Source organism: Phyllostomus discolor, chromosome 12 (assembly GCF_004126475.2).
Source record: "Phyllostomus discolor isolate MPI-MPIP mPhyDis1 chromosome 12, mPhyDis1.pri.v3, whole genome shotgun sequence".
In the NCBI taxonomy this organism is placed as follows: Eukaryota; Metazoa; Chordata; class Mammalia; order Chiroptera; family Phyllostomidae; genus Phyllostomus; species Phyllostomus discolor.
The window spans coordinates 34934954-34950551 of NC_040914.2; the positions used below are offsets into that span (position 1 = coordinate 34934954).

At 49.1% G+C, this 15598-nt stretch overlaps 1 protein-coding gene across 1 annotated transcript; it reads left to right on the forward strand.

Moving 5' to 3' along the window:
• The first annotated feature begins 4210 nt into the window (after nucleotides 1-4210).
• On the forward strand, nucleotides 4211-14715 carry SNRPA1 (small nuclear ribonucleoprotein polypeptide A'). The gene is given in 11 exon segments (XM_036013548.1): nucleotides 4211-4228; nucleotides 4326-4416; nucleotides 6154-6301; nucleotides 7324-7402; nucleotides 9487-9533; nucleotides 9988-10090; nucleotides 11019-11098; nucleotides 11509-11584; nucleotides 12422-12475; nucleotides 12477-12516; nucleotides 14519-14715. Coding segments are annotated over 11 exon segments (795 nt in total). The 3' UTR covers nucleotides 14578-14715.
• Nucleotides 14716-15598: the final 883 nt, after the last annotated feature.

Below are 15598 nucleotides of genomic sequence, written 5' to 3' on the forward strand. Positions count from 1 at the left end.
TCGAGGTGGGGGTGGCGGGGTCTGTGTGTGCCGCGAGGCCCGGCAAGCACGGCGGGCCCTCTTCCCGCCAAACCTGTGTAGGCATTTTATAAGCTACACGTGTCTGATTTTTACCGACGTTCATTATTGTGACAAATATTTCATATATTTTCATTGAAATGCACAGGTCGGCTCGATCGGCTCCCGTCACGTGGGAGTAACATTTGCCTTAAATCCTCCCGAGCTTGTACTTCTCTCCATGTCGGCCCCCTCCCCCTCTGACTGTCGCGCGTCCTGCAACTGGTCCCCTCGAGCTGGGGGCGGTGGGGGGGGGGCACCCCCGCAGGTATCGGTCGCGTCCGCGCCTCCGAAGAAGAGATCTGCAGAGCAAACACAGTGTTAGCCCTAATTAATAAAACAGTTAACATCCCACAGCGAAAGAGCCTGCATTTCTTTCCAAGGCGCAGACACTAACGCAGGTGCTGACCGGGGCGGGAAGTGGCTTTCTGTGGGGTTTCCGGATCTGTGCGAAGTCTTCCTGCGGGAGGTCTTTGAGCCCCAGCGCATGGTGAGGTAACAAGGTCATGGGAAGGTCCCAGAGTTCCAGCCGGAGGGTGTCCTTGCGCAACAGACCCTCTTCAGGCCACGAAAGCCTAGCTGGGTGCAGGGCTGCTCCTTTCTCTTCCAGAAGGCAGGCTCTTCGCCTGAGGCTGCCAGGTGTGACTTAATTAGGTTGCAGCTTGCCTTTTATGCACAGAGACCGAAATCCCCGCGTGTGCTTTTTTCCCATGTCCTCTCTGCAGCGGCAGAAGCTTGTACTTGCCGGGGATCTTTTGGCTGCAAACACAGGAAATGCAGCAACAACAACTGACAGAGGAAAGAAACACAAGTGGGGCCCTGACTGGTGTGGGTTCAGACGGTTGGGCGTTTGTCCCGCAAAGTGAAAGGTCGCCAGTTTGATTCCCGGTCAGGGCACATGCCCGGGTTGAGGGTTTCCATCACCTGGTGGGGGATGCATACAAGAAGCAACCAATCAATGTTTCTCTCTCACATCGATGTTTCTTTCTCTCTCCCTCCATCCCTGCCTCTCTCTAAAAGCAGTGAAAAAATGTCCTCAGGTAAGAACATTTTTTTAAAAAGACGGCCCAAATAAATGCCTGTTTGCAAATGGCCAACCTTAAGTGCATTCATCAGGACTCAGCTGGGGCAGGACACGTGTATGGAGTTTGTTTTATGTGACAGAATCATGGAGCACGTCCTCTAAATCTGTCACGTCACGGACTGAGGCTCACAGGCGCGACATGACTGGCTTGGGCTGCAACTGGCCGGGCTGCCCCTTTCCGTGTGCCAGGGAGGGAGGTGGGCTCTGTAGGAGGGGAGAGTCACTTCTGCTGCCAGCCAGGCACAGCCACAGTGCATTCGGGTTCAACTAGGTTTATTTCCAGAGAGGGACATTTTCCTGACAGGGTCCCCAGGTTCATATCCCCATCCTCCCAGGCCACTGCTGACATTCTGCCTTGTACGTCCGAAAAGGGCTGGGGAGAATCATACTCTTTACAGAAATACATCTTGGGAGTGGGGCTGAACAGAGCTTTAAAAGAAGCAAAAGGCCAACATGGTGAAATGTGGCCAGCAATATGGTGTCCCTTGAACTTAAGACTAGAGACTATCAGCCATTGCTTGTTTTTTTTTTTTTTTTAAGATTATTTTTAGAGAGAGGGGAAAGGGAGGGGGAAGAAGCATTGGTGAGAGGAACATTGATTGGTTGTCTCTCGCACGCCCCCTACTGGGGACTTACGGTCCCTGACGGAATCCAACCAGGGACCTTTGGGTCTGCAGGCTGGCGCTCAGTCCACTGAGCCACACCAGCTAGGGCATCCACTGCTTTTTAAACCATTTGATAAACAAGCAGGGCTAGGGAGGGTGATGTAAGGGGACTAAATGGTAATGGGAAAAATACAATAAAGATACAAAGAAAAGAAAAGAAAAGAAAAAAGAAAAGAAAAGAAAAGAAAAAGAAAAGAAAAGAGAAAAGAAAAAGAACGAGAAGGGCTTGATGGCAGGTGATACACCAGAACTGTTCCCTAGCATTTTCAGGTTCTTCGCAGCCAGCAGGGAGGCAGCTGAGCACTGGCCGCCATGGGAAAGAGGAGCCTGCCCCGGCCTTCTCTGCTCCTTTCCTTCCTTGAACCCAGTCCTTATCCTTCCTGGCTGTTTGTCCAAGGCCTTTCCTGACACCCCAGGCCCTGCAGTTTGTCCGTGCACAGAACAGCACCCCTAGATGGTGCGACGCTGAACACCCGTCTCATGCCTTGGGGTTGTTCCCACCACCCAAAGTTCCCATCCTCTTAGTAGGTAATGGCTATACTAAGGGTGATCGGATTCCTCCTAGGCTCCCTGGTGAGCAAACAGGAACTCAGGTACCCAGAGCGAGATCATCTTGTTTGCCCAAAACAGTGATTCTCAACATGGGGTGGTTTTTGTCTCCTTGGGGACATTTGGTAATGTCGAGGTGTTTTGGGGTCACAACTGGAGGAATGTACTGATAGATATCTAGTGGGTTGAGGCCAGAGATGCTGCTCAGCCTCCTGAAATGCACAGGACAGCTCCCGCAATAAAGAATCATCCAGCTTCCAAATGTCAACTGTACCAAGCTGAGAAACTCTAGCCCAAAGAAATTTAAAAAAAATCTTTTCTCAACTTCATAGAGATCCCTAAAATTAATAAAACTTTCTAAGTTTGATTCATCTCTCAGATCATGTGCTGAAGCCACAGAAACCCATACAAATTTCCTTTCTAAAAGTAAAGAAACCTTTTTTTTTTTTTGAAAAAAATCCAGCAAGCCAAACGGCAAACAAAACCAGCTCTGTGATCTAAGCCTGCCACCTGGTGGGCTTCTCTGGAATTATGTGAAGTTTGGATATTTTTAACTTTTTTTTTAAAACAACCACAAAACAAAATTATAGAAAAGTTGCATAGCACAAAGAAATTTCTCATGAACAATTTGAAAGAAAATTACTGCTATGATACCCTGTTAACCCCTAAATATTTTAGAGGCTATTTCCTATAAACAAGGACCTTCTCCTGCATAACCAACGGAATCAGGAAATTCACTTTGCTATATTACTACTGTCCAATCTTCTGACTGGATCCAAATTTTGCCAGTTGTCTCAGGAATGCCCTTAGCAAAGTGATCCCGTTTAGACCACACTTTGCATTTAGAATCACGCTCTGCATTTAGTCCTCATGTCTCTGGTCTTCAATCTAGAATGGTTCCTCGACCTTTCTTTGATTTTCATGACTTTGAACCCTTTAAAGACTGATGTAATTGGTAGTTATCTGTAGACTGTCCCTCAGTGTGTTTGTCTGAGGTTTCTTGGAATTTCTATGTAGTTCACCTGTCCTTCTCTGAGGAATCTTACACAAATAGAAGTAGTCGAGGCCCTGGCCAGGTAGCTCAGCTGGTTAGAGCATCATACCCACAGACCAAGGTGTGTGTCTGATCCCTGGTCAGGGCACGTACAAGAAGCAACCAATGAATGCGTGAATAAGTGGAACAACAGATGGATGTTTCTCTCCCCCCAACCAATAAATAAAATAAAAAGAACTATTATAAAAATCATAAAGAAAAAATAAAATTATCCTCAGATCAGAGGCTTTCAGAATAGTGTTCCTTTTCGGCACCCTGGTGGCAGCTAGAAGGTGGGCTCACTCTGTGGTCATTCATAACGGTTCAGACTTCTGATTTGCGCAGTTTTCTGTAAATCCTGCGTCAGTATAAATATTTAATTGTCAGAACAGGCCTAACTAGAGACTCGACCATGCCCGTGCTTGGTCTGACGTGCCAGCCGGTAGGGCGGTCCCAGAGGTCTGGCCTCGAGCGGGCGACCCACCCCCGGTTCTCACGTTGCAGCCCGGTGCCAAAGACCAGAACCCGTACGAGAATCTGAAGTCCTGGACCCACGGGTTGCGGCCCCTCCCGAGTGGAGTGAGGACTGTCGCAGCTTTCCGTTCACCTCCAGGAGCACTGGCACGTGAGAATGTCCCACTCGTGTGCTTTAATAGTTTGCTTAACTAGCGGATACACATGTCTAGAATCAGGGTCCCTCCTGATCTTGATTCCAGACACGCTCCAGGGAAAAGAACCAGAACCAGGGACGTGGTCCAAGTGTGCCAGGACCTCAGAGGAGAATGAGATTGGGGGCGTGGCTCTTCGATTGCTTCTGTCTGGATGTTGAGCTGCCGGCGCGTGCGTCGTGCGATTGGTGCTGCCTGGCGGAGGGCGCGGGGCACGCCGGGACTTCTGGCTGGCGGGAGGCAGCGGGCGCGCCGCGCACCGCGAGTAGGGGCTGCAGGATGGTGAAGCTGACGGCGAGCTGATCGAGCAGGCGGCGCAGTACACCAACGCCGTGCGGGACCGCGAGCTGGACCTCCGTGGTGAGTCTGGGGAGAGGGGCGGACCTTCCCCCGGGCTCCGCCGCCGGTCCGCGCCCAGGGGCCGCGTGCGCCCACGGCCGAGCTTGGCCCGCGGGGCCTGCATCGTGGGCCCCAAAGTGGCGGGCTGTGCCCGGACCGCCCGGATTGGGTCTTGTGGTGTTGGCAAATGACCAGCCCTTGGGCTCCTCACGCGGCCGACGAGGTTAAAAGGGACTTGCCTCCTATCCGTGGGGCTCGTGTTTCGGCTTTGCTTCACTGAACCTCAGCCTGAACCGTTTGAGAGCGGAAAGTACAGAGGAGTGACAAAAGGAGGTTTACCGTTTTGAGCACGCGAAGCAGTTTATTTTTGAATATTACTTATTAGTTACTGTAAACCTGCTTTTGCCCACCCTTGTACTTTGTGTTTGTAATCCTAGTGCAGAGCGAGCGGTTAGTTCTCTGTAAATACGTTCAAATGATACCGTGAGAGTGTAAATAGGATACGTGTTGATTATTTCTAATTGGTGAGGGAGGAAACGAAGTCCGGGAACAAAATCGATCGTTTTCCCTGTATTTCCTTCTTATTAGCTTCAATTCATATGTTAGCTTTCATCCATATGTTTCATGGAGCAAACGGCCTCATTAAGGTTGCCGTGTGTCAGCTGTGAAAGCTCCCTGAACTATTCAGTCTCCTGTAGCCACTTCAACCTTAGAGAGCTTGGAGAGAAATCGGGGAGTACGGTGATGGAATCAGCATATCAGAAGATGGCTTTAGGAAGAGCGTGAAGAGCAGCATCTCTTGGGATGAGATAATACAGCCTTGGCCTGAAATTTGCTCCCGTGAGGACCACAGGGTCTCAGGAGGTAGCACTATTTTCTGCTTAGATTTCTTACTGATGAAACCCAGTACTTCTGTATTCTGGTGAAATTCAGTGCCTTAGAGAAAGATTCAGTTTGAGAGTAACTGCCCGGTCTCACTGCCTTGGCATAGGGGACTCTCTGCCTTCTCTCCACCTCTGCAGTGCCTGGAGTGTTGAGGATCCTGGTTTGGGTCCTTGACTTTGATGTAGTCCTTCCACCTCTGAATTGTGTACTCTAACTTTGGCTGGGTTCACTTCTCTTCTTCTAGCGAGTAGCACAACAATTATGTGCATATTAGACACACTGGTGAGAACATGAGTGAACTGAGTGTAGAGCGATTTACCATTGTGTTTAAACCATTGACCTTCAACTCTGGATTGGGGCGGGGGGGAGGTGAAGTAAGAGGAATGTCGTGGTATGGTGACGCTACCCTGTGAGTTCCATGAATGCGACACTGTTGTCCACCCTGTATGAAAAAGGTGTGGATGCTTTGTGTAAGCAAATCATTGTGTAAATTCCTGTTAGGACATTTAACCAGCCCCCAGGCCGCACAGAACCGTGTGAGGAACCTTGCAGGTGTTCTCAACAAGCATTAGCTACCAGTATCACTGGTGGTGAGTATCACCATCAGCACCACCCTTGACCTTGTTGTCATCACCGTCTTCGTGACCACCACTAGTCTGTAGGATTCATCGCAGCCGGGGTGAGCCTCTGTTCCTCATTTTATAGGCCAGTACCTTGCAGTGTTTGGCGTACTATCATTCATTCAGAAGGGGTTTACTAGCACCCCTGAATGAATGATAGCTTTGAGTCAAATTACTAGGAAGTACTGCTAATGTGTTAAGATTCTCTTTAACTCTATTAGTACTTGATGGGTTTACTTTTTTTACTTCACAGGGTATAAAATTCCTGTCATTGAAAACCTGGGTGCGACCTTAGACCAGTTTGATGCTATTGATTTTTCTGACAATGAAATCAGGAAACTGGATGGATTTCCTTTGTTGAGGAGACTGAAAACATTACTGGTGAACAACAACAGAATATGGTAAGTGTGTGCTAGTGGGAAGTGTTTTTTTCCCCCTGGTGTAAATGTCACAGTTCCCTGAAGAAGCTGTAGTACCTGCTGCTGGCCACACGTGCACGTTTCCTCTTGAAATGAGAACCGAGCCGCACGTTTCTCGTACAGAGCAGAGCCTGACTTGACATTGGTCTAGACTGACTTGTGTCTATTCACGATTCTAGTCTGTTTGTATATAGGTTCATGGTAAGCTTCTAATTAAATTAAACACATGCTGCCCTGGCTGATGTGGCTCAGTGGATTGGGTGCCTGCCTGCGAACCAAAGGGTCACCAGTTCGATTCCCAGTTAGGGCACCTGCATGGATTGTGGCCTGGGTCCCCAGTAGGGGGTGCACAAGAAGCAACCACACATTGATGTTTATCTCCCTCTTTCCCTCTCTCTAAAAGTAAATAAAATCTTTTAAAAAAATCAGTCCATTAATTAGACACATGATGGTTTTACGCATTTGGCAGTAGCCATATTTTTCGGGCGTTAACCATTCCCTGTGCGATAGGTGGTGTGTGTGTTGTACCCACGCTGTGAGTGCAGCGTCGCTGGGGTTTCTGTGCCACCTGCACAGATGCCAGGCCTGGAGTCGGTTCTGTGCGGGAGCTGCTCCTTTCCTTGGGTGTCACTGGGCACTGTGGTGGTGGGGAAGGGCCCAGACCACTTTTAGAAGGCATGGGCTCCAAAATCCTGCTGCTTCCGTCCCTCGGCCTGACCTTGGCCAGGTTTCCTCCTTGTGCCTCTGTCACATGGGTATGGGGGGGAGGGGTTGGAAGAAAACTCTCTGAAGTTCTTCCCATCTGGGAGTCCGAGACCCTCCGAGCAAGGACTTAGAAGAAACCAAACTGTTAGCTGACTTCCTTGTCGCTTTCACTGAGGGCGTGTGTGTTCTGATTTCAGCCCCTACGCGACAGAGCCCTCCGAGCAAGGACTTAGAAGAAACCAAACTGTTAGCTGACTTCCTTGTCGCTTTCACTGAGGGCGTGTGTGTTCTGATTTCAGCCGCGTAGGAGAGGGGCTGGACCAGGCCCTGCCCTGCCTGACAGAACTTGTCCTCACCAACAACAGCCTCGTGGAGCTGGTAAGTGGAATGACCAGGGGCCAAAATGGATCTGGAGGGAGGGGCTAAAGGTTCCGCATTCTTGCAGAGCTTTTAATTCCAGAAGGTTATCTCATTGCCCTTTTTCTTTGCCTTTTTCTGAATTCGTTCCAGACACCGACCTTCCTCAGTTGCAGGAGTCCTTTCCCCTCTCTGTAGGTTGCCTTTCGGCTTTCTGAGGGTGTCTGGAGGAGTACTTCCTAATTTTGGTGTAGCCCAGTTTTTATTTGGTCTTTGTTGGTATTGTTGTTTCTAGTGCTTTTTTGATGCTCTGTTAAGCGTCCCCTACCCCAGGGTGGTGAAGAAACTCGCGCATGTCGCCCTGCAGAATTGCAGCGCCCAGTAGGGCGGCCGCTGGCCCTGGTAGCTGCTGAGGGCGACGCCCCAGATCTGCCGGCTGTATGCCCGCTCTCCGCCTGGGCCGCAGGGAAGCAGAAGAGGCTGTCAGCTGTCCGTGCTTCTGTTGCATGGGTGTTGAAATGATCATATTTTGGAAAATAAGTTAAATACCATTAAAATTAGTTTCATTTGTTTTTCTATTTTAACGTAGTTAGTGGGAAATGTGAAATTACGTGTGTGACGTGTGTTAAATTTTGTTGGACGAGTCTGTTCTAGAAACTCGTGTTTGCTCTTCGCATTCAGACCAGTAACCCACAATGCTCAGATTCGGTTTTCCTGTGAGATGAGGGGCAAATTTCGTTTTCCCTATTTGGATCTGAATATTTTGACATTTCTTTTTATGCTTTTTAAATTTCTTCTCCATATGTATGGGTCTTAACAAAATTGAGCCCATACTAGGTATTGTTTGGTAACCAAAATTTTCCCCTGAAATGCTGGACATTTAGGTCCCTCTTACATACCTGGACTTGGGGCTATTTTTCCCTCACCTCCTTCCCCATTTCTCTGACTGTTCCTTTCCTGATGGGCCAGGTTTGTGGCTCCTCAGGTTCCCAGCGGAGCACTTGACTCCAGAGTGAGAAGCACCGGCCTGTCTGAGGCCTCGTCCTTTCTGCAGTAGCGGAGGGACTCGGCCCAGAGCGCACACTCGCAGGGAATGTGGGGCTTGGTAGGGCTGCCTGCACGGTTCTGTGCGTTGCAACGGTGTTGAACGCTGTCCCCAATGAGGAAGGCTGAGTCTGTCCTCTCGGTTCCTAAAGGGGGTGGTAAATCTCGTGTTATTGTGGACTAGACTGTCTCCCTGGAGTTCCGTGCATTTTAGTGTTTTGTATCCTCGGGTTATCATCTTTGGTATATACAGAGTTTAAGTGTTAGTGCCTTCCTGGGGGCTGAACCACTTTATCATTATGTTGTGACCCTCTCCGTGTCTCATCAGCGCTGTTGTGTGTTCCTGCTTTGTCTGCCGTCGTACACCAAAACCAGCTTCCTGTCCGTTCATATTTTTATGATCAGCTTTCTCCCATCCGAAATAGGCCCCCAATGTTTATTTCCTTTCTGTTTTAGGTTTGTCTCTTGAGAACAGCATATGATAGGGTATTTTACAGTGCACCCTGACATCTGTCTCTGAAATCAATCAGCCTGTTTATATTGATGTGATTACTGACCTGTGTGTGTTTGTCCTTTTTCTGGAACTCGTCCTGCTCCTTCGTTTTTTTTTTTCTCTCCCTTATTTCTCCTTCACACTCTTTTGTTGTGCTCTTTTTGTTCATTCCATTTTTTCTGTAACAGTTTAGAAATTAATTATTAAATAGTCTCTATTGTTAGCATTCTAGGAAGGAAAACATATGTATTTACCAAAGCTTAAAGTTAACCAATACCTTTCTCCTCCTCCTTAAACATTTCAAACCCCCACTCAACTTGTTATATATTTATTATATTTTTTAAAAAACCTAGACGTCATCATTGTTGAGATAGAAGCTGGTATGGCCAAGATGCTCAGTGTAAGAAGCTCAAGTTTACGTACCAGTTCACTCGGTAGAAATGTGTCAGGTCCTGGAGCAGAAAGAAAGTGAAAGACAGGATGAGTCCTCGCGCCGAAGGCCTCACTATTCCCGAGTGTGGGTCGGGGCTCGGCACCTGTGTGCTCACCCGCGGCTGTTGTCTTGCAGGGCGACCTGGACCCTCTGGCGTCTCTCAAGTCACTGACTTACCTGAGGTACGGGGCTCCCCCGTGGTGGAGACATGGAGGCCCTTCGATGTGACACCCTTCCGACCTTGACCTTAGAGCCTCTAGTTCCTAACAAATACCTTTGACTTTGCTGTGTACCTACCTCTGAAACTAATACAAATAATGTTGTATGTAAACTGTCATGGGAGTGGGCAGTCTTTTAATCTAAAAATTTTATTTTAAAACATACATGAATCTTAATTTTTTATACCACTAAAAAAAGCCACCTTTTAAAAACAAATATTGAAAATATTTTTTTAGCCCAGGGCTCTATTAAAATGTCCCCAATGTTACTTAAGTTGTTATGACACTGAAATTAAATGTGAAGAATGGTGGACTTTTCCTTGATTTATGGACTCACTAGATTTTATTAAAAGGAACCCCTCGAATGCTATGCTATGCTACGAGCAAAGTTGGCATGATAGTATTCCTTTTCTCGCAGTCTTCTGAGAAATCCTGTCACAAATAAGAAGCATTACAGACTGTATGTAATTTATAAAGTTCCACAAGTCAGAGTGCTGGATTTCCAGAAGGTGAAACTGAAAGTAAGTATTATTTGGTTGATCATAAAAGTCATACCAATTTGTTGGGGGGAGGGGGGTGCATGTTAAGATTTTACTTATTTACTTTTAGAGGGGGCGGAAGGGAGGGAGAAGGAGGGAGAGAAACATCAGTGTGAGAGAGGAACGTGGGTTGGCTGCCTCCTGCACGTGGCTGCAACCTGGGACTTGACCCACAGCCCAGGCCTGAGCCCTGGCCGGGAACCGAGCCTGCGGTGCAGCCTTTCGTCCTGTGGGACCGCACCCACCCCACTGAGCCACGCCGGCCAGGGCTGATCTATATTTTTTGATATTTGATACTTGTTGACTCATTTTTTACAATTGCCTAACGAGTTTTGCTATCGGTTTTGAATAAAAACGTGGGAAAGAAAATGTCGGGTTGTTTTCACAGCGGAGTGTGTGGTAGGGCCCGGAGTCAAAGCTGTCGTGTGTGGCGCTGGGCGCCCCAGGGGTGGCAGCGGCTCAGAGCCCCGGTGAGCACTGGCGACAGCAGACCGTTCCGCTGGGGAACTAATGCCGCCCGTTTTCAGCACCTTGAATCATTAGAGTGATTCCCCTTAGTTGGGAAAAAATCTTTTTTTCTTTTAAAGCAACTTAGTTCTTTGGAAGCTCCGCCCCCACCACCAAAACAAAACAAAACAAAACAAGGAGAGGGCTTTGCTTCAGGGCGCCTCGCCAGAGAAGGCAAAGCCATTGTGTCTCCTTTGAACTTGGAATTGGCCTTTTTTTTTCTTTTTTCTTTTTTTGTTTGTTTTTGTTTTGGGTGGGGTTTTTTTTTTCTTTTCATTTTTTTGGTATTTTTTACCAGCCCCCAAAAACTCCAGCAGAGCTTCCTTCCCCGTTTTCTGAGGACTGCATCTGAATGCACGTGGTGTTCCTACTTCCATTAACTCTGTGTGTGGTGTCGCTGTAGGAGCGTCAGGAAGCAGAGAAAATGTTCAAGGGCAAGAGGGGTGCACAGCTTGCAAAGGATATTGCCAGGAGAAGCAAAACGTAAGATACAGACGTCCGACTTCACTCTACTTCCCCTTCAGAAACACTCTCTGTCTGGCCGTGTGCCTCCCACAAACGCTAACGAGACACCTGCCACTGATCCGGCACTAAATTTGCGTGACGCTCGTCCCCGACCGTCCGCGGTCCCCGCGTCACACGAGGTTTCGACCGGGTTAGCGGGGCGAACGTTGCAGTATTCAGTCCTAACACCCTGTTACACGCGCCCCGCTTTGTCCGGGAAGATGAGCGCTGTGGTGTTTCTGAAGGAGACAGTTGCTTGTATCAGTTTGTTAACCAAGATAAGATACTACACTGGTTGGATTTTACTTTCAAAAGCTTTTTGAAAGTAGAAGAGAAGCAATTTCCGTGGCTCTGGGTTTGACCGTCTTGTCCTTCCCTCCCCTCCCAAGGTTCAATCCAGGGGCCGGGTTGCCGACTGACAAAAAGAAAGGTGGTCCATCTCCGGGGGATGTGGAAGCCATTAAGGTAATAATGGTGCATTAGAACCCGGGCCCGAGAGCGCTGCCACAGCTGTGAGACACACAGCTACATAATGCATCAGGTTACGAACACCGCCAATTCCCCCGCAGTTGTTAGAATCCAGCTGTATTTGTGTGTAACGAGAAACGAGCTTGAAGCTGTTATTTGGCCAGATGTTGACCTGAGCCAGGGAAGTGGAGCAGCTCTGGTCCTCCTCGTTTCCCCAGGACGTGCGCTTCTGGGCAGTTGGTCCCTCTTGATAACTGTACAATATCATCTGCTAAATTATCCAGTAACATAATCCCAGTAGGTAATTCCGTTTGCTGGCATTTTAGGACATATGAAGTGATTTTTTTCCCTCCTATTGGAAGGTCTGCATTCTTTTTTGTTTGTTTTTTAATGGACAGTTAGAGTCATACTCAGTTTCTTTCTTTTTTAAAAATTTTATTTATTTATTTTTAGAGAGGGAAGGGAGGGGGAGAGAAGGAGGGAGGGAGAGAAAGAAACATCAATGTGTGGTTGCTGGGGGCCATGGCCTGCAACCCAGGCATGTGCCCTGACTAGGAATCAAACCTACGATGCTTTGATTCGCAGCCTGCGCTCAATCCACTGAGCTATGCCAGCCAGGGCTCTGGAGGGTCTGCATTTCTTTATCAGTTTTGGAAATGTAAATGATTTGGTTTTCTGCTTGGATTTCAACATGCCAATCAAATCTCCCCCCTAAAACACAGAACTGTTTAATGTTGCAACTCAGAAAAGGTGCTGTTTTCTGTAGGCGCTGTGTGGGGTGGTCGGCACAAACCAATCTGAAACTGACTGCCCGTGTCCTCTGTGTGTCCACAGAATGCCATCGCGAACGCGTCCACACTGGCCGAGGTGGAGAGGCTGAAGGGCCTGCCTGCAGTCGGGCCAGATCCCCCGGCAGGGAGCGCAATCAGGTCAGGAGAGCGCGCTCTGCCTGTGCTGCTTGCAGTGGGTGTTCGCCGGCAGTGGTTCCAGAGCAGCTGGGATGCTGCCAGCCCGGAGTGCCAGAACGCTGCACCTTGTTGCCAAATCATGACCCGATGTTCACGAGATCCCGTTAAATGCTCTTCCGGAGGAATGATCTGATAGACCATACCGTGTTACAGGACTCAGGGGCTTGTCTGTGTGAATGTTGACGCAGACAGACCACTGCACAGCTGTGGCCTGAGACCGAACCCGAGGGACCCGTGTGGACTCGCTCCCGTGTGCGGCCAGGCTGGCTTGAGCAGTCTGAACACAAGCCCGAGGGGCACCCAGCCTGAGACTCAGGTCGTAGCCTCACCGGCTCTGTCCTTGGGTTGAATTTCCCAGCCCGCACTTACCCTGAAATCCATTTCCTTCATCTTGAAACCTGAGGTGATAATAGTGCCACCTGCAGACATTGTTGGGAAGACTGAGTAAGACACTTCCGAGGTGCCACAGAGCACAGGGTCCGACATGATGCCAGCTTTGTGTCAGGCAGCGTGGGCACTGGGGTGTGTGAATTTAATAAAACCACTCAGAAGAAGCACATTGCCAGCTTTGCTCTGGATGTAATGGGAGCCTCCAGCTAGAACCGGCAGCTGGGGAAATAGTGTTTGGAGTGAGGCAGAAGAGGAGGAAGGCATTGAGCAGGCCAGGGGTTCTCACTCTGTGGTCTTCGGGCCCCTGGGGGGCTGTGAGTTTGAAACGTGCTGTAACAGCACCCAGGTGTTTTGCTGAGGAATGTCCTTCAGGAAACAATGAGAATTACTTGTTTTATGAAATATCACCCTTGCATGCGCATCTTTAAGATACTCTGGGTGACAGAGCTGGGGGTGTTGCTATGAAGCACTTCTCCTTACCCTACATTGGGTGTTTGCCGCTGGTTTGGGTTGTTTTTTTCTTTTTTAGTGTATTGGGGTGACATCAGTTAGTGAAATGACACAGGTTCTAGGAGTACAAGCCTATGATAAGCTGTCTGCAACTGTCCAGTTGAGAGGCAGGCGTCTTCTCAAACATGAGGTGAGCCTGTCGCTTCAAGCAAGACAACTCATGGTGTTTGTTACCAGCGATAAAATTCAAACTTTCAAGCAGAATAAAACGCTAGAAAACTTTTACCCACAACTGTAGCCATGACAGCCTCGCAGCATTTGCAGTTTTCCGAGGAAATCAGTGATGTTCACAAATGTGATTTTTAAAAAAAATTATTTTTGAGCAAGGGGAGGGAATGAGAAAGAAGAGAAACATCAATATGTAGTTGCCCCTTGCTTGCCCCCTGCCAGGGACCTGGTTTGCAACCCAGGCACATGCCCTGAGTGGGAATCGAACCTGCTTCCCTCTGGTTCGCAGGCCAGTGCCCAATCTGGCTGAGCCACACCAGCCAGGGCATGAATGTGATTTTTTATGCTGTGCAATGACATGGGTCACCATCTGCAGAGTTCAGGGAACCAGGGCTTCCCAGGGTTCTAAGCACATGCGTGATTAATGGTACAAGATGGACCAGTGGGTTTTCAGGGGAGAAAGTATGAGCCATTCGTCCATAAGGTTTCTGACCCCACAATGGCAAAAGGCGGCCTCGCACGCTTGAACGGAAAGAGGCCCCTGTGGGCACAGCTCCAGGGTGGGGGGGGGGGTACCTGGCAGACAAGGAAGCACGCGTGCACCGGGCTGGGTGGTGGATGTGTGAATGAGTTGGGGTGGTAGGCAGGGAGTTTGGCTTCCATAAAACACCTGTGCGATCTTCCTTTTCCTTTGGGAACTGGCCGTCCCTTTGCCCACCTGCCAGACCCCGAAGGTCGCTGGGCCGTGAGCATCTCAAGTGCCGAGGCTGCCGTTGGGCTTTTGTGCCTTGTGTGGGGCTCCTGGCAATGCAGGAGCCTCAGGGAACGGGCACCCATGTGCTGAGAGAGCGCGTTCTCTGACGTCGACGTGACTCTGGGTTGTGTTTTCCTCCAGGCCCCACCGATGATGGCGAGGAGGAGATGGAAGAGGACACAGTCACAAACGGGTCCTGAGCAGCGAGGCCCGAGCATCCACGGGCCCTGCGACACCGGCGTGGGACAAGCCCTGCCTGTTGAATGTGGAACAGTAGCCTCGTTTGTGTCAAAAGAGAGTTCCCGAGCATCGTTGAAATGCTGCAAGCTGCTGCTGGTCTTTTTTTAATAGAACATTGGAAATTTAGATGCCTGTTTTCTACAAAGAGTAAAAATAAAGGACACTCGCTGTGCTGCCAAGTTGCGTGTCATTGGGCTGGGCGTGCAGTGAGGGGTGTGGGTGCCTGTAAATGGAAATGCAGGAGGGTGTCGTCTCTAACTGGGCTTCCGGGTCCTGGAGAAAATGCTTAGAGTGGGGCGTCAGACTCACGTTTCCCCGGGGCCACATCAGCCTCGCGGTTACCTTCAAAGGGCCGAGATAAGTTTTGGACTGTATACATGTAACTACTCCTTAACTGTTAAGGAGTAGTAGAAGGCAACCATGAAATTACATTCTGCCCTTAGTAGAAGGCAACCATGAAGCTGATGTGGGCCCTGGTGAAAATGAGTTTGACACCCCTGGTCTAGACATTTCAGTCCTTAGTAAAACTCAGGCGTGTGCTTGCTGCCAGTGATTGATTGTGAGAACCTGCCATCTCTGGAGCATTTTCTTTTTTTTTTTTTTCTTTAAGATTTTATTTATTTATTTTTAGAGAGGGAAGGGAGGGAGAAAGAGAGAGGGGGGAAAAACATCAATGTGCGGTTGCTGGGGGGCCGTGGCCTGCAACCCAGGCACATGCCCCGACTAGGAATCGAACCTGCGATGCTTTGGTTCACAGCCCGCGCTCAATCCACTGAGCTACGCCAGCCAGGGCAGGAGCATTTTCTTCTGCGTAAGGAATAGCGAGCTTCATTCCAGGCAGCCGGGCTTTAGGGCTTTACCAGAACCAGCATCCTTTGGAGTTTTTATTGCATAAACATCATGCAAGTGAATTACTGATTTGAAGAACTGGTGGGGCACATACTAATGTTCAGGACGTCATGGGGGAGTCATGGCTGCCCC